Source organism: Cnephaeus nilssonii, assembly GCF_951640355.1.
Source record: "Cnephaeus nilssonii genome assembly, chromosome: 7".
In the NCBI taxonomy this organism is placed as follows: domain Eukaryota; kingdom Metazoa; phylum Chordata; class Mammalia; order Chiroptera; family Vespertilionidae; genus Cnephaeus; species Cnephaeus nilssonii.
In genome coordinates, this window is record NC_137078.1 from 98,837,205 (window position 1) to 98,855,577 (window position 18,373).

The 18,373-nt window shown below is 55.8% G+C and overlaps 1 protein-coding gene across 1 annotated transcript; it reads right to left on the reverse strand.

Annotated features, from left to right (window-relative positions):
• Window positions 1-234: 234 nt before the first annotated feature.
• On the reverse strand, window positions 235-16,189 carry CA6 (carbonic anhydrase 6; the record flags this gene model as incomplete). The annotated part of the gene is made up of 11 exons (XM_079777889.1): window positions 235-347; window positions 493-664; window positions 1,521-1,602; window positions 2,260-2,313; window positions 2,453-2,610; window positions 4,757-4,914; window positions 6,434-6,503; window positions 10,679-10,771; window positions 11,920-12,068; window positions 13,071-13,250; window positions 16,117-16,189. 11 exons carry the CDS (start codon window positions 16,187-16,189, stop codon window positions 235-237), a joined length of 1,302 nt encoding a protein of 433 aa, XP_079634015.1.
• Window positions 16,190-18,373: the final 2,184 nt, after the last annotated feature.

Sequence of the window (18,373 nt, forward strand, 5' to 3'; positions counted from 1 at the left end):
CAGAAAGATCAGCGAGCAGGATTCGACGGGAGGCGAGCCAGCCCTTTCCTTCCTGTTCCAACCGGGTGTCGCCTCACGTCCCTCCTCAGACGTGTCCGCCAGCTCGCTGCCTCCCGGGAGGACGGTCTCGGGTTTGAATCAGAAGTCGCACAGGTGCGTCAGGGGGAGCGGTGGGCCCGGGTGGTGGCGTCCTGGGGCAGGGCGGGCTCCTCCTGCCCGGCTCACGCCGCACGCTCAGTGGTACCAGCCTCTTCTCTTCGCTCTCTTCTCAACGAAGCTCATCAGCTCGTCCAGCTTCCCGTCGATCTTGCGCAGGTAGAACCGGAGCTCAGAGCCGAGAGCGTGTTCTGTAAAAAGAAGAGTTCGTAGAAAGAGGTCAAGACTCGGGGGGTCCCCATGAAACCAGACAACGGGGGGCAGCAGATGCCCTTCCCCACACTGAGCTTGGGGCAGCGTGGGTGATGCCTCCAAGTGCCCGCGTGCCCGTCCGACTGGCTTCCGGCATCTTCTCTGGGTCTGAATCTAGGCTGGCCAGCTGCCCGTCTGCCAGGGGTGACACGTCGAAGGCGGGTCTGTACTCTTGCACCTCAGTTTCTCCTGGGATGCCCAGTGGCCCTTCCTCGCCGTAGAGGACGTGGGCGTTTTCCGGTAAGTTGCCCGTGGTCTGTGTTTGACCAGCGTCTGGCTTGGGCACTGCCCTGGCTCTCAGACCCTTCCTCACGGACGGTTGGTCCTACTCTGGATCCGTGAGAGGCAGCACTAGGCGGAGCGCGTGGGTCACCCACCGGCTCCACTGAGGCAGTCGCTGCTCAGAGGGTGGGCCTGACGCCACGCCCTCTGCTCCCTCATCGGCGAAGGCGGGCCATCACTCGGGCCCCTCCAGGGCGGGGTGGGAGGAAGCCTCTGACTCTCTCCCGGGAGTCACAGCAGCATCCCAGGCAAGGAGACGCAGGAGGGCCACGGTGGGCCCACGGCAAACAGCGACGGGGAGTGCGTGGCCTACGCGGCCCCGGTATCGGGCACATCTGAGCTCCTTCGTGAGGGCACACCGGAGTGACATCCCTGCCCCTGCCAAGCAGACGAAGCATTTGCGATGTGGCTGTACGTTCTGTCCCTGTGGCAGGAGTGGTGTGGCCCTGGCCGGGTGGCTCAGCCGGTTGGAGCATCACCCCGTGCACCAGAAGGTTGCAGGTTCAATTCCCGGTCAGGGCACTTAACCTAGGTTGCACGTTTGATCCCTGATCAGGGTACATACAGGAGGCAACCAATTGATGTTTCTCCTTCACATTGATGTTTCTCTCTCTCTCCACCTTCCTCTCCCTCTAAAATCCATAAAAACATATTCTCAGGTGAGGATTGGGGGAAAAATAGTGTCAATTTTGAGTTGGGAAAACTGGGGAACCTGGCAAAATCAGAACAAGGAGAAAGATAGAGTCTAAGCTCCCTGTGGCTAGCCTGCTAGCAACTGGACCTGTTGAGGAAGATGCCAGCATTTTGAAAAAGGAAGCGTTACTGCTAACATCGTCCAGAGCAGCGGCCGCCAACCGGTGGTCCGTGGACCACTGGTGGTCCGTGAGGTCCGAGAGGTTGGCGACCACCAGTCTGTAGTATAATATGGGGAAGTTATCATTATAGCTGGATTCGCTATTTTTTCTCTTAGTATCATATTGGAGGAGCAAACTGATGCGAGGGAAACCAATAAATGAACCAGGAGGGAAAGATGGGGAGAAAAGCATATTTTGAGGAGGGGCTAAGTATGGAGATTTAAAAATCTTAAAAGAGACAGGTAAAGACGGGGTAATATGGATTGGAAACTGATTCCATTGTGTTAGAGGATATAAAGGTGTTGGGAATGGTAAATAGAAATAGATTGTAGAGACAGAGCAGACCAAAATAAAGATGGGAGAACTGCAGAATATATTCTTACAACCTCAGACCCGACGTCGGAGCCTGACCCAGTGGATTAGCGATTCCAGGGGGAGTCGGACGGCCTCCACCTACACCCAGCACCCTGGTGTCAGGGCTTGATCCCCAAGAAAATGTGGCTAACAGTGTGGTCCCCCCTCCCTTGAGGGGATATATAGGAGGAGTTGAGATGGCTTGGGCTACAGGCTAAGATAAAAGTGTGTGGGGAATGATTTAGGTTGGGTTACACTGAGGTTAACTTGGGCCTACACTCTGATGGGAGCGTCTGGATATTGCTGACATCTTGCTTCTCCTACCGTCTGTGGCCAGGACCAGGCAGGTAGTAAGTCATACAGCCGCCCATCCTCATCGACCCCTCGGTTCCATTCACGGGTATCACTGCCGGGACTAGGAAAACGAGTCACACCCTTTGCCACGTCCGGTACACGTTGGTCCATCTGAGCCTCCTGCTGCTCAGACGACTCTCCTCCCCTTTCGGTGGCCGGGAGAGAGCGGTCCACCAGGGACGGAGGAAAACAGCAGTCACCAAATGGCCAAGAAGAGATGAGAGTTGATCTTACGGTAATTAGAGTGATACACGAAGTTGGCTTCCACCACTCTGTCGTTCAGGGGCTGGGCCCGGCGGTAAACATTGCGGATGGTCTTGTTGTGGTCGTCCAATAAGGAATTCTCCAGCTTCCAAATCTGCAGGCAACAAGGAGTGACATATGGAGAGGCAGGGACACAGGGGCGATGGAAAAGAGTTTCGTTAGAAATGGGACTCCATCTTGGACTTGGGCAACTCGGAGAAAACAGCTGTGAGAGCTCAAGCCCAGAGCAGGGTCCGGGTGCTACCTGTCAGGCACAGGACATGCATCCCTTTATTCCTCCAAAAATCTCTCTTAATCATTTTCTACGAGTCTTGGGTCAACAGTAGAAAGGGGAGGAAGAAGTAAACAGAGACGTGCCAGGCAGCAAGCTCGATGTTCATTTTCCTGAAAATATCTGCATTCCATCTACATCCTCGAAAGGCATTTTTGCTGCGTGTATAGTTCTAGGTCAGCTGTTCATTCTCTTGGTGCTTTGAAAAGATGATTCCACTGCTTTCTGACTCTTACTGCTGCTGTGTGGAGTCTGCTGTCAGTGTAATCATGCTCTTTTCATGGTAATCTGTTCTTTCCCCCTCTGGCTGATGTTTAAATTGTTTCCTTTGTCTTTGATTTGTTTGTGGTTTCACTCTGATATGTTTAATATGTGTGTGGGGGGGGGGGGCGGGGGATGTTTTAAAATTTACGTTGAGCCCTAGCTGGTTTGGCTCAGTGGATAGAGTGTCGGCCTGCGGACTAAAGGGTCCCAGGTTTGATTCCAGTCAAAAGCACATGCCCTGGTTGAGGGTTTAATCCCCAGTGTGGGGTGTGCAGGAGGCAGCCAATCAATGATTCTCTCTCAATATTGATATTTCTATCTCTCTCTCTCTCTCTCCCTCTCCTTCTTCTCTGAAATCAATAAAAATATTTTTTAAATAAAATGAGTAAAATTTACATTGACTCATGGGGCTTACTGAATACGTCTATGACTTGGTGTCTTTCAACTCTTCTGAAAATTTGTCAGCCAATATTCCTCAAATTGTACCTCCTCTCTATGCAGCCTCCCTTCTCCTAGAGTTTCAACTAGATATTTGTTAGACTTTTCCACTCTGTTCTCTGTCTCTCTATTTCTTTTTCACCTCTTTTTCTCTTTGTGTTTCATTTTAGATCATTTTCTCAGCTCTGTCTATTAAATGCATGTACTCTGTTTTTACTATCTTTTCAATTCTAGAAATTCTATTTGGAGTTTTTTTTTCAAGTCTATGTGGTCATTTTTATACTTTTTGTTCTTTTATCATATTTAAAACTCATATTAAACATATTAAACATGCTTATACCTATTATGCAGTTTTACATACATAAATATTCTTACTTTATATTAACTGATAATTCTGCTGCCTGAAACTTGTGTAGGTCTATTTCTGTTGACGCTCACTCATAGTGTCTTTTTCCTTGTGTAATTTGTGATTTTGTTTCTAATTAAGCTCATTTCCGGTAACTTGGTGGAAATTCGTCAACATATGGATTTAAGGTGCACATTTCCAGAGATAATTTACATTTGATTCTATTAGGTATCTGGGGCACTTCCAACTTTTGGTTGGCAACATTTTTGTGTGTGGGTATGGGTCTCCTTGAATATGGGTCTCTCCACCTTCCCTCGAGGAGGGAAATGAAAAGCGTAAGAAAAAGCAATATTTTTTCCTGAGGAAGAATATGACCCAAAAGGAAATGTCAGCTGTGCTTTGCACCCGCAGTACGTCTGCCCTTTATGTAGCTCAACAAGTCCTTCTGTGCCTATGCTCAGCCGGGGGACGGATGACCCCTACCGCCCTTCTCGAAGGGCTCCAGGAATTTGCGATGGCAGAGACCTACAGTGACGCTGTCCTTGCCCAAACAAAGCCTTTGGTGAAGTCAGAATGCAAGCCCGGGAGGACGGGATTGTGTACTTGCAGGGCCTGCGGCAGGCTCTGAGAGTGCCCCCAATGAGTGTTCGCCTTCACTGTGCAACTTCCCTCCCCTGGCCTGGCCCGGGCTCCGTCCTTTTGCTGCCTGAGCTATGGCTCCTTGGGTGCTGGCGATGCCCATCTGCCCGTCCCTGCCACAGCACTGGTAAGATCCCTCCTGGCAATAGAGGGCGGCCCAGCAGCCCTGTCCATGGAGAACACCGCAGGAGCCCGGGACTTGGCCTTGTGTGGGGTTCGGGGGAGCACTCTTGTTAGCCAGGCAGTCAAAAGGGGGCCTGGGGGAGGGGCTGCACGCGGTACCTGAGCCTTGGAGAGCTGCACGGTGTCGGCCAGCAGGAACCAGTGGACGTTCTCCGTGCAGGGCGGCGTGGTGAGGGAGCCCCAGTAGCTGTAGTAGTCGCGGAGGTTTTGGGGCAGCATGTCCTGGACGTCAAGGCCGCTCAGAACGGTGCTTTGTCCTAACAGAGGGGACCGCAGACAAAGGACGTGAGGGACTTGGCTCAGAGCTCACCACCTTCAGACCGCCTGGCCCACGCGGGGCGGAGGGGCACCGAAGCTGATGCCTGGGAAACCTCTCCCCCGGGTCCTGCTTCCTGGAAGGATGAAGAGCAAAGACCTGGGGGGAGACCCCTCCGCTACCTCCTCCGGGCCAGGTTCTCCGCCCTGAAGGCTGCTCCTCTGTGACAAGGGAATGGTCAGGAGGGTTGGGTCAGGAGGGTTGCTGCGGGGGACGGGGAAGGTGTTTTAAAGTGCTGGATGGGACCAGCACACAGGCCGTGCTCCTGAGTGTAGCTCATCATCATCGTCACCGTTGTGGGCCGAGGCCAGGGCAGAGGGATGTCGGGGGAGAAGAGGAGGATGAAGGGGACATTTTAGAGAGGGGGAAAGCCAGCGCCCGGAGGAGCCATCTAAGGTTTCTACGGGGCAGCCTCAGGACCTGTCCTCATCGGTAGCTGTGGACAACAGTAATGCCCGTTCGATGTCTGTTTTTCCCCACCATTTCCAGCCGTGGCTACAGGCTGGGAGTTGGTCTGGGCTTTGGCCGGTGAGCTTGTGGGAGGATGGGGGGGTGGGGGGCGGGGGCGTGGAGGGCGTGGAGGGCGTTTGTCAGAATGAAGGCCCTGGAACCTGCGAGGTAACGAGAGATGGAAGGCACGAGGCTGACCCGTAGTGAGAACCAGGAGGCCCACGGACGGGAGGGCGGGAGGCTTGGGGGAGGGGCAGGAACAGACGTGGCCACAGTGGGAGGCCCAAAGCCACGCCCTCAAAGCTGACGTGGTTGTTGCTCAAGGTCAAGGGTTGGCCCTGGGAGCAGGCGACCCCTCTGACCAGAACTGGCCTCCCCGAGGCAGAGGGCGGGAAGACCAGCCCCCGTCTGCGTGTCCAGGCACGATGAGGAGGGGCTCCCGTCTAGCGCCGTGGTCGGCAAACGGTGGCTCGCGAGCCACATGCGGCTCTCTGGCCCCTTGAGTGTGGCTCTTCCACAAAATACCACGGCCTGGGCGAGTCTATGTTGAAGAAGTGGCGTTAGAAGAAGTTTAAGTTTAAAAAATGTGGCTCTCAAAAGAAATTTCAATCGTTGTCCTGTTGGTATTTGGCTCTGCTGACTAATGAGTTTGCCAACCACTGGTCTAGAGATTCGTCTCAGCTTGACACCGAGGGGGACACCTCTCTCTAGGGACCAGGATCACCCTGCCAGCTGGGGCCGGGGGCGGGGGGGCGAGGCGGAGCACTTAAGTGAAGATAGCGCTGGCCGTCCAGAGGCCCCAGCTGTGGGAATGGACAGGTAGTTTATGACCAGGCTCTCAGCGGGTTCGAGGCCTGGAACAGCAGGAATTGCCGGAAAAGGAGACCTCGCACAGGGAGGGTGCTCTCCCTTCACAGGGCTCATCTGCCACCCTCCCCACCACCACCCCCCACCCCCGTCCTCACCACACACTCATTCCTCCTCCCTCCTGCCGCTGTGGCCTCCCTTACCTGAATACCTGACGTTTTTCAAGTGAGAAATGAAGTTGCTGTAATAGGTGTTTTCCGCATTGTCCTTGACCTGCAGGGGAAACAGCAGTGACCTCGGTGGGGAGCCTGGCCCCGTCCCCTCCGGCCCACCTGCCGGGCCCCTGGCTGACTGGGCAGAGCCGCGGGGGCTGAGCGGGGGCACAGTCTGGCTTTGCCACGACTGCCCGGGCTCCGCAGTCTCTCCCAGGCAGACAAGCTCTGAAGCATTTCGGCAACCTCGTGGGAAGGGCCAGAAGTCACGCCGGACTATCCCAGTGACCCCGGCAGGCCCTGACTGCCCTGTCCTGCCCGCCGCCAGGTCACTTCCGTTTTTAGATGAGTGTTGACGTTCTTAAAGTCAGAAAAGTTGTTTTGGGTGGAAAAGGTCTCTTTTCAACGGTTCTTTCCAGTCAGTGGGGTTGGTCCACGTCCTCTTCCGCCGCGTATAAATCCAGATTTCTGGGATTTATAACCGCCCCTTGCTGTTTGCTTTCTACATGTGCTGTGTCTTGCCATAGCCAGTTTGGCTCAGTGGATAGAGCGTTGGCCTGCGGACTGAAAGGTCCCAGGTTCGATTCCGGCCAAGGGCACATGTCCAGGTTGTGGGCTCAATCCCCAGTCAGGGACTTGCAGGAAGCAGCCGATCCATGATTCTCTCTCATCGTGGATGTTTCTATCTCTCTCTCCCTCTTCCTTCCTCTCTGAAATCAATAAAAATATATTTAAAAAATAAATATAAAAAATAATAAATGTGTCGTGTCCTTTTGTGTCCCTCTGTTCCACCTTCTGTGTACCATGGGACCACGTTTAGTTATGTTCTTGGTGGTTGCTGTAGTGATTACAATATACAACTTAACTTGGGTTGATACTAACTTAATTCCAGTAAAATATAGCAACTTTCGTCCTAGCCGGTTTGGCTCAGTAGATAGAGCGTTGGCCTACAGACTGAAGGGTCCTGGGTTTGATTCCAGTCAAGGGCATGTGCCTGGATTGCGGCTTCAATCCCCAGTAGGGGGCGTGCAGGAGGCAGCTGACCAATGATTCTTTCTCATCATTGATGTTTCTCTCTCTCCCTCTCCCTTCCTCTCTGAAATTAATAAAAATATATTTTTTAAATAATAATAATAATAAATAAAATATAGCAACTTTCCTCCAGTGTAGCTCTATTTCTTCCCCATCTTTCGACATCTATAATTACATCTACGTATATTATAAATCCAACAATACAGTGGCATTATTATTGCTTTAAGCTATTTTGTGGTGGTGGTGGGGGGGGGGTGTTTTGAGACAAAACAAAACAGTATCTGTAGATGCTCTTTTGTCTGTACTCGCTGATCTAGCTACCATTTCTGGGCCTCTGCATTGCTTTCTGTGGATCTGGGTTACTGTCTGGTGTCATTTTCTTCCGGCCCAAGGATTTCCTTTCATACTTACAAGAAGGTCTGCTAGCAATTATCTCGGTTGTTGTTTATCTGGGGGTGTCTTCATTTCACCTCATTTTCGAAGAGTGGTTCAGGAGAGGGCTTCCCGGTCGGCTGTCATTCCGCTGCCTCTGAGGACTTGTTTCTGTGAGATGTCGCCGTTAGTTGTACCGCCAGTCTGTGTATATAACAAGTTCTTTTTCTCTTGTTGCTTTCAGCAGTTTGACTTTGATGTGTCTGGGTGTTTATCAGATGTGGGGTTTGTTGAGTTTCTTGGGCTGGTAAATTAATGTTTTTCATCGAATTTGGGGAATTTGGGGCCATTGTTTCTTCAACTTTTTTTCTGCCACTTTCTCTGTCTCCTTCCCTTCTGGGACTCCCATTATATGTATGTTGGGACATGTGGTCTTGTCCCCATGAGTCTCCAGGGCTATGTTTGTTTTCTTCAATCTTTTCTCTTCGGTCTTCAAGATGGATAATTTCTTTGTTCTATCTTCAAATGCATGGATTCTTTTGCTGCCTCAAATCTTGCGTTGAGTTCTTGTGAATTTTTTCATTTTGTTCATTACACTTTTCAGCTCTAGACTTGCCATTTGGTGCATAATTATTGTTTCTGTTTATCTATTGAGACTTCCCTTTTGGGATCATTGTCACATTTTCCTTTCATGATTTGAACGTAGTTTTTAAAAAATCCTTTGAACATATTTATGACAGTTGTTTTCAAGTGCTGTCTGCTAAATCACTCTGGGTCCACTCAGCATCAGTTCTACTGACTGCTTTCTCTTCTCTAAAATATGGATCACATTTTCCAATTTCTTTGCATGCCCAACTTTTTTTGGTTGAAAACTGGACATTTTAGATAATGCATTAGTAGCAAATATGAATTCTGATTTTTAAAAATTGTGCTAAGGGTGTGTTTTTTGTTTGTCTGTATGTCTGTTTAGTAAGTTGTCCTGGCTTTATTGCACGCTACATCTCCCAGCAGTATGTAGCAGCTGATGTCTTTGCTCTACTCCGTTTTTTGGTGTTTTGTTTTGTGTGGTTTTCTTTATTTCATAAAAGAACAGGAAGGGCCCTAACTGGTTTGGCTCAGTGGATAGAGCGTCAGCCTGTGGACTCAAGGGTCCCAGGTTCGATTCCGGTCAAGGGAATGTACCTTGGTTGCGGGCACATCCCCAGTAGGAGGTGTGCAGGAGGCAGCTGATCGATGTTTCTCTCTCATTGATGTTTCTAACTCTCTCTTCCTCTCCCTTCCTCTCTGTAAAATATCAATAAAATATATATTTTTAAAAATAATAAAAAATAAAAGAACAGGAAGGTATTCCCTCCCAGTTCTGGAGGCTAGACGTCGGAAATGCGGTGCCCTGATGGCCACGTCCCCTCTGGAGGCTGCAGGGTCGAGCCTCCTGGCCTCTCCCAGCTCCTGGGTGTTGTAAGCAACCCTTGGCGTCTCTCCAGTCTGCACTCGGCCGTCACATGGCCTTCTTCCCTCGGCATCCACGTGTGTCTGTCTCTGCTCAGTTCCTCAATATCGGTTTTAGTTTGTAGCCCGGATTCCTAGGGGCCACCGAGGGTCAGCGGAGCTGTGGTCAGTCAAGGCTCTGAGCAGAGGTCCTGCTGAACGCCCTGGGCCCTTCCTTAGACCTCACCCTCTGCTGCTGGAGCTGGGTGAGGGCCGAGAAGCACGAAGCCCAGCCAGGTCTCACGCCGGCCGCAGCGTTTGCTCCCACCTCTGGGAAGCTGACAGGCCCTCCGTGACTCATTCCCAGGACATCGTCCATACATTTCTGATCGCTCTGCCTCTTGCCGCTCACCCCAACTGGGACTGCCCCGCAGGCTGTCAGAGCTGCGCGTTCTCTCCGTTCTCTGTCTTTTCTTTCAAATTTGCTACTTATACTGACAGCCCCCCACCACCACCACCACAACCATGAGTTTTCAGCTTTTACCCCGAATCCAGTCAGCCCCCTGCCCCAGGCAGTGCGGCTGCTGGCGTTCCTGTCCAGCCCCCCACCCCCACACCCCACACCCCCAACACCCCCCCCGCCGTAAGCCACCTTGCTGACCGAGTTAGGGGTGGGGATGGGAAGTCCACCAGCTACCACTGCTCTTGCTCAAAATTCTAGCCCAGCGGCAGCATGGCCAGTGTTTGAGCTTCAAACTATGAACCAGGAGGTCACAGTTCGATACCCAGTCGGGGCACATGGGTTGTGGGCTCGATCCCTGGTGTGGGGCGTGCAGGAGGCAGCCGATCCATGGTTCTCTCGCATCATTGATGTTTCTATCTCTCTCTCCGTCTCCTGTCCACTCTGAAATCAATAAAAATATATATATTTTTAAAGTCTAGCTACTTTCCACAAGTAAATGCCTCCGTTCGTTGTTGCCTCTGGCCCACTTCCAGAGCGCTGATGTGGTTGCTTGTGACCATTTTATCCAACTTAATACTTGTTTGGGGGGACGGGATTCAGCAGCTACTCCTTGCCACGGAGCCGCACGTCCCACCCTCCAGACTTCCTCAGAGACTCAGAGGTGTTGCCGGCACGGCGGCCGCAGGCCTCCCCTTGCCCTCCCCGCAGCTGCGGTTCAGTCAGCCCCTGCGATCCCCGCTCTCTCAGGTCACCTTGCACAAGGTCTCTGAGTTTGATGACGCAGAAGGAACATGCGCTAGAAATCCTCCCGAGTCAGCATGTCCGAGGGTTGGGGGCTCAGGAACGGGGGCGCAGGGACAGGAAGGAGACCCCTATCCACACTGAACGCCCGTGTGGACGCCGACCTGCGCCTGCCCCCGCGGAGTTGGCCTACCGCCTACCTCGATGAGGGCCGCCAGCACGGCCAGGCCGTCAGGAGCATCCTTGGCTACGTCGTAGCTTCCGTATTTGGAATTGTAGTGGACGACGTGAATCTGGGGGGGCAAGACAAGGTGGGTCAAGGGCCGTCGTGCAGACTCCGAAGGCTTCAAGTTGCAGGAAGGAGGAAAGCAGAGGCTCCATCGAGGCCTCAGACCGTCCCACACAAACAACGCCGCCCTCCGTCTCCCTCCGTCTAGGCCTCGAGATCTGTCAAGTCCAGAAAAGTTCACCCTGGCCGGTTCTGCTCAGTGGTTAGAACATTGGCCCAAGGACTGAAGGGTCACGGGTTCGATTCCAGTCAAGAGCACAAACCTGGGTTGCAGGCTTGATCCCTGGCCCTGATTGGGGCGTGTGCAGGAGGCAACCAATCAATGTGTCTCTCTCACATTGATGTGTCTCTTCTCTCACCCTCCCTTTCACTCTCTCTTTAAAAAAGAAAATTAATGGGACAAAGAAAAGACCAGAAAGTTCTCCAGGAATGGAAAGAGCATGAGTGGGAGTCTGGGAATGTGGCAATCCAAGGGCATTTCCCTGACCCCACCTCCCTCCAGGCAGCCAAGCTGGCAGAGTCCAGCGGGATCAGATGAGGCCCCCGGGTTCTCCTGCGGTCTCCGTGGGCTGGACGTGAGCGCCTTGCCCAGGAGGCCGCTGTGGTCCTGTGGTCGTCCTAAGGACAGATCTGAGCAAGACAGGAAACCCGAGAACCCAACACACAGAGACCAGGCGAAGGGGAGAGGGCTCGCCACACTGCGCAGGCTCTGCCTTCCCTGAGGATGGGGCCCTGGCCTGAACCCGCACACAGCACTGATCAATGAGCAGCGAATGAATGAAAAATAAACTCAACCTCCGGAGACATGACCATCACCACTGCAGAAAGTCTTTGGGGCTGTTTGAATAAGAAAAGTGACGATGGCCCCAGCTGGTTTGGCTCAGTGGGTAGAGCATCGGCCTGCGGACTGAAGGGTCCCAGGTTCAGTTCCGGTCAAGGGCACGTGCCCGGGTTGCAGGCTTGGTCCCCAGTGCGGGGGTGGGGAAGGGAGCGTGCAGGAGGCAGCCGATCAATGATTCTCTCTCATCGTTGATGTTTCTCTCTCTCTCTCCCTCTCTCTTCCTCTCTGAAATCAATAAAAACCTATTTAAAAAAGAAAATAGAAGTGACTGTGGGTTTGAGAGAGGGGTCCTGGCGGGACCCTCACGGTACCTCAGCCACGTATCGGAGCCCGTCGATGGTGTGCTCGGAGCCGCTGATCTCCAACGACGCGCCGCCCCAGTGGAAGTGCATCTGCAGGGCCACGTACTCGGTGCCCTCGGTCGTGGTCATGCGCATGGTGGGGGGCAGGCTGATCTGCACTGGAAGAGAAAACGGGGGGCAGCGAGGGGTGCAGGTGGCCGATGGGTCAGGCCTCCTGGGCAGGCAGCCTCCCTGGTCCCGGATGAGCTTAGCGTGCCGCGAGCAGGGTCACCTGAATGGGCGTGGAGCTTGCTGAAAACAGAGCCATTCTAAAGCGTCGCCAAATCATCTTAGAAGCGAATTTATAAAACTCTTCCAAAATGCATGAGAGAAATCGGAGTAACGTGCATGAGCTGTGAGTGTATTCTGGTTGACAAGCTGAGGGGACCCCAAAGGAACAGGCCACTGGCCGCCGGGATGTTCTGCACACACAGGGCATGGCTGTTACATTGTCTGGTCCAGGCTTCCGACGTGGGGGCCGTCCACACCCCACTTTTCCTGTCGACCTCCTCCCCTTTCTCGGAGGGAAGGGAAAACTAGAGCTTCTCTTCAGCCTCTGAGAAATACTGGGCCTCCTGTGGGCACTTGAGCTAATCAGACTCCAGAGGGAAAAGGAGGAAAATCAGACAGGGCCACAGACCAGGGGGCAAAGCCAGGCGGGGCTGTGGCTTTGGCAGCATTGCCTGCACCTGGGTTTGCCGCTGTCACCTGGGTTTGCCGCTGTCACCTGGGTTTGCCGCTGTCACCTGGGTTTGCCTCTATCACCTGGGTTTGCTGCTGTCACCTGGGTTTGCCTCTGTCACCTGGGTTTGCCGCTGTCACCTGGGTTTGCCTCTGTCACCTGGGTTTGCCTCTGGTTGGGTCTGCGTGAGCGCAGGAGAGGCTAACGGGGACTGAGGGAGCAGCGGGGACGGAGGCTAAGGACAGAGGCCGCACACCTTCGGAAGAGCCTCCTCGTTTCGTTTCAGGGCCTAACGCCGGTCACCCTCAGGCTGTGCTCCAGAGCAGCGATCGCCAGGTGGTCCGCGGACCGCTGGTGGTCCGTGAGGTCCGAAAGGTTGGCGACCGCTGCTCTAGATGCCCTGCGACCACCCTGGTCAGCAGCCTCGCCCTCCCCTTACCGGTGTGGCCGTTGTTGATCATGGAGAAGTCGCCGCCCCGCACGTCGTAGCCGGTCAGGTTCAGCGCCTTCAGGGCGGGGTTGTACTGCACCTTTCTCCTCTGCAGGTCGATGGGCGACTGTCTGTCCCCCCCGCAGGTGGGGTACTCCTCGTGCCAGTGTGTCTCATCCCTCGGCCCCTCTGAGCGGGGAGAGAGCAAAGGGGAGCACAGGTCAGGGCTCTCCCTGGGGCACCCCACTTGGGGCAAAGGTCAGAGCCTGCCACTCACAGCAGGGCCTGCCCAGCCGGGGCCCCCAGTGGCCGGCAGGCTGCCTTCTAGAAAGCAGACGCGGGGCCTCAGAAGGGGGTGGGAGGGGCATCTGAACCCACTCCAGGGGCCCCGGCGTCTGGGCTTCCCTATGGCAGTGCCTGCCCTGTGGACACGACGTGGTGTGTGTGCGTGTGCGTGTGTGTGCGTGCGTGCACGTGTGTGTGCGTGTGTGTATATATGTGTGTGCGTGCGTGTGTGTGCATGTGTGTGCATGTGTGAGTGTGCGTGCGTGTGTGTGTGTGCGTATATGTGTGTGTGTGTGAGTATGCATGTGTGTTTAATATGTTTTTTAATTGATTTTTACAGAAAGGAAGGGAGAAGGATAGAGAGTTAGAAACATCGATGAGAGAGAAGCATCGATCAGCTGCCTCCTGCATGACCTCTACTGGGGATCAAGCCCACAACCCTACATGCCCTTGGACAGAATCGAACGTGGGTCCCTTCAGTCCGCAGGTCGGTGCTCTATCCACTGAGCCAGACAGACCGGTTAGGGCACAACTTGGTGTTTTGAAAACAGTGGTGACTACACAGCCTCCGTTTTCCCTCTGAAGGACGGGCAGCTGATAAATGCGTTAGGGGCTCCGTGGCTTGGGCATCGCTGGGCCCAGGACCTTGTGCGAACGGAGAGCATGGATTTTCCTCGTTTCCTCAGATGCCACACTGTCCTACGCAGCCCCCACCCCGACAGTGACACGGCCCCACGCCCGCCGGCAGGATCTCCCACCTGCCTCCTGGCCCCAGTCCTTTCACCGGGTTCCAGTTCCTGACGACAGGTACTCGGGCAAGAAAGGAAGCGCCAGATCCAAAGATGAGCGAGTAATTGGTTAAAACAGAGCAGCCTGGCCAGCGTGGCTCAGTGGTTGAGCGCTGACCTGTGAACCAGGAGGTCAGAGTTCAATTCCCGGTCAGGGCACTTGCCTGGGTTGTGGGCTCCATCCCCAGTGGGGGACGTGCAGGAGGCAGCCGATCAATGATTCTCTCTCATCATGGATGTTCCTATCTCTCTCCCTCTCCCTTCCTCTCTGAAATCAATACACTGTGTGTGTGTATACACACACACACACACACACACACACACACACACACACACATATATATATATATATATATATATATATATATATATATATATATATATCAAAGTAAGGAAATTTATCTCTCACAGCCACAGTGGGGAGAGTGATGACCTCAGAACAGCCGTGGGTCCTGGTCTCACCCCTGTGACTGTGGGTCCAAGCTCCCCCCCCCCCCCCCCCGCCAGGGGTAAGGGCACAGCTTGTGTTAAGGAGGACTTTGGACCGGGGCCGTGAGCAGCTTCTTGGCTTTGCAATAGGAAGTCCATTCTGTGCTTCTCTGCGTGATGTCCAGACCAGGTTTAAACGGTTCTCTCCGGGAGGCGGACGCACAGCTCTGGCCCCGGCCCCTGCCAGCACTGGGGGCGGGGGAGGCCCTTGCAGTAGCTGCCCCAGTTCTCTGGGCCCTGGGTGGCTGTCTGAGGCCCACAGTCCCAGCGGCCGGGCTGTTGGCTTTCCCTCTCTTCCTCGCCCTCCCAGCAGGGCACGGCCTCGTGGGCTCCTCAGCCCAGCACCCAGCAGCGGCGAGGGCTGGCCAGCCGCCCCTGTGGCTGGACCCCCTGGGTCTCCCTGCAGTGTCCCCAGTCCCACTGCCCTGGCCTACGGGACATAGATCCCCCAAATGGGTGCTTCCCCGTGTCGGGGGCGGGTTGTGCCAAGTGGGCCCCACACCGCGTCTGCTCCTGGTCCTGCGTCGGCCAGTGGCCGCCCGTGGCCTGTCGGGGCCTGTGCCTCAGGGCAGCTCAGAAAAGATGGGGGCGGGGAGGCAGGCGCGCTCGGCACTGCCACGGGGCAGGGGTGTTTCGTGTCCAAGCCCCACAGACGTGGTCTTCCTATCCTTGGCGCCCACGGGGCTAAATGCCAGGGGCTTTGATTTCACAGGTAAAAGTCGGGGTTCAGTGAAGTGATGATTCCAGTGTCAGCAGGTCCTGGCAACCCAGGGAGGGCAGCGGGGGGCCCCCAAAGGCCCGGGTGCCCGGTCCTCGGCGTCGGGACCTTCTGGGGCGGCCTCGTCTCATGAGGCAGCTGAGAAGAACGCTCCCGGGCCCTGGAGGCTGCGGCCAGCCCTTGGTTTCTGTTTTTGTTTTGTTTTTAAATCCTCACCGAAGGATATGTTTTTATTGGTTTTAGAGAGGGAGGGAAGGAGGGAGGAAGGGAGGGAGGGAGAGAGGAACATTGATGTAAGAGAGAAACAGCTATTGGTCGCCTTCATACACATCCCAACTGGGGATCGAACCCGCAACCTAGGTGTGTGCCCTGACCAGCAATCGAACCCCTAGCCTTTTGGAGTGTGGGACGATGCTCCAACCCACTGAGCCACCCGGCCAGGCCAGCGGGCAGCCCTTTGTGACGACTTTATTTCCCACCCACAGACCAAGAAAGCAAAGGGCTTTGCAGTCGGACAGGGCGGGGGCTCCCAGGCCGGCCGGGCGCAGGAACGTGTCAGAGCACAAGAGCGGCGGGTGAGCCGGGCCTGTGAAGGGCGAGCATCCCTTTCCCGCATCGCAGCTGCAGTGCGGGGCGTCCTCCTCACCCCGCGCCCTGCAGCCGGCGGCGGAGGGCACACACCATCGCGTGTGGGGAGCTCCCACCCGGTGGAATGCCCGGCTTCCCCGGGTCCTCAGGAGGGTCACGGGGTCCCGCGGCCCGAGGTGGGGCTCACCTGTGTACGTCCAGTCGTGCTGGGCCAGGGCTCCCAGGAGGAGCAGGGACGGCAGGATGACCAGAGACCTCATGGCGCTGCAGGGCCGGAATCAGGGCCGGTTCGGGACGCTCTCCTTTTAAAGGCTCCGAGACCAGCTGTAAGTCACCATTTCCCACGTCGGGCTGGTTGGTCCAGCCTCGGCGCACCCACGGAACAACAACCCCTCCCACAGCGGCCCTGCTGGCGCTCACGTGGCGGGCGGTGTGCGCCGGGCCTCCGCCGCGCTGCCACGGCCAGTTAGCCTATAGGTTTGGCCGTTCCGCGTCCTGACTTGGGAAAACTCACGTGAAGGCCACACAGGGCGGCCTTTGTGGACGGGGACACCCGGGAGGGAAGGCCCAAGGCGGGGAGCGGGGGGGAGGCTCCCCTGGAACAGAGCTGCTTCCGGCCCCTCGCTCCCGGCCAGCAGCGCTCTGGGGCCCGGCCAGGGGCCTGGCAGGGGCATCGCCAGGGCCTGCACACCCTTGCCAGGTCCCGCCTGGTATTTCCTGTGTCTCGGCAATTGTCACCAGCCACCGCTGCTGACTGCGGCTGCCCTCAGCCGGTACCTCGGGCACGACCTGCCCCACGCGTGGGCCTGGGATGGAGACGGCAGTGGAGGCCGGCGTGTCTGCGCCTCACGCTGAATTCGGCAGCGAACCCTGAACCCCCCCGCTCATGAGCACGTCCCTGAGCGTGCCTCGGGGCCACCGAGCTGCTGGGGTGCATGTGTCCCCACAAAATGCATTTGTTCCAACAACGGGGTGAGCTAAGTCACACCCAAAGCAATGGGACATGTCAGAGCGATGCGTGGCCTGACCTCCTGCGTCCGCTTGGGTCAACAGCCCTTGAACTGAGCCGACGAGAGCCTTTTGATTGATCCCTGCTGACAGGCCAGCACTTCGCATGCCCTTCAGAGAGGGCACAGGCCGAGGGCAGCGCTGCCGTAGGGTGCTTGTGCCCCGGCCCATACAATGGACCCCCTGTTCCAGAGCACAGAGCGAGGCCCCCGCCGCAACGGCTCACTGCCAACTCCCCCCGCCCACCCCCAGTCCCGGGGTGCCCGGAGGGCAATGGCAGGTGAACTCGGCATGGTGAAGGGCATGGAGAAGGGCGAGGACTCTGACGCCAGACAGACGGAGCTCAGATCCCTGCCCCGCCGCTCAGCAGCTGTGGGACGGGTGGCGAGTTACTCAACCTGCCTGGGCCTGCGTTTCCCGGGGTTTGGAGATGCACCTCCCTCCCGGGGATTAACAGCGAGTGTGTGTGTTGTTCTCAGAGCAGCAGCTGGGACGTGGCAAATGGCACTTTTATCTACTCGGACCCCTCACCCTGTGGAGAGAGGGTGTGATTTATCATTGGCACCCAGTCTGTTAGTGGGGGAACTAGAGGCAACAGGGAAGGACTCCTTCAGCTCTTTTCCCCGTTTGCTGGGTGAGAACCCCACTCTGCATCTCAGTGATCAGTCCGCCCGCTGGGCCTGGCCCTGCCGAAGGGCCGCCTCGCAGATCCCGCAGATCCCGCCTCTGCTGGGGACAGCAAGGACAGCCTGGACCTTTAGGCAGGCCAGGGGACCTGCCCTCCCACTGGCGGGAAAACACAATGGAGCCACCTGAGGTTTTTTCCTGGGAATCGGACAGAACGAGAGAGCTGGAGCGGCTGGGTCCCGATGTGGAGGAAGCGGGAGGTCTGGATGCTCCGAGGCGGAGGGAGAGGGGCTCAGAGTCGGCGAGTGCAATGGTCGGCAAACTCATTAGTCAACAGAGCCAAATATCAACAGCACAACGATTGAAATTTCTTTGGAGAGCCAAAATTTTTAAACTTAAACTTCTAACGCCACTTCTTCAGAATAGACTTGCCCAGGCCGTGGTGTTTTGTGGAAGAGCCACACTCAAGGGGCCAAAGAGCCGCATGTGGCTCGCGAGCCGCAGTTTGCCGACCACGGGGCTAGTGCAGGACGGGGTCGGGGTGCTGCACAAAGCGGAAGATGGGGGGGGGGGGCCACGGGAGGGAGAGGACGCAGGAGCAGAAGCTCAGAGACAGGAGGCTCCAGGAGCGGGCCCCACGCAGGCCTGCTCTGCGGAGAGGGCCAGTGTCCATTGCCCATGGCTCCTGCCTCCGTTTCCCATGGAGACCGGCTGCCCTGCGGGTCACGCCCTGGGAAGCCCAGGAGCCCCGGTGCCTTCACTGCCCCCCAAGTCCTCACAGCTCCCTCTGTGAGTCTGTCGTCGTAACA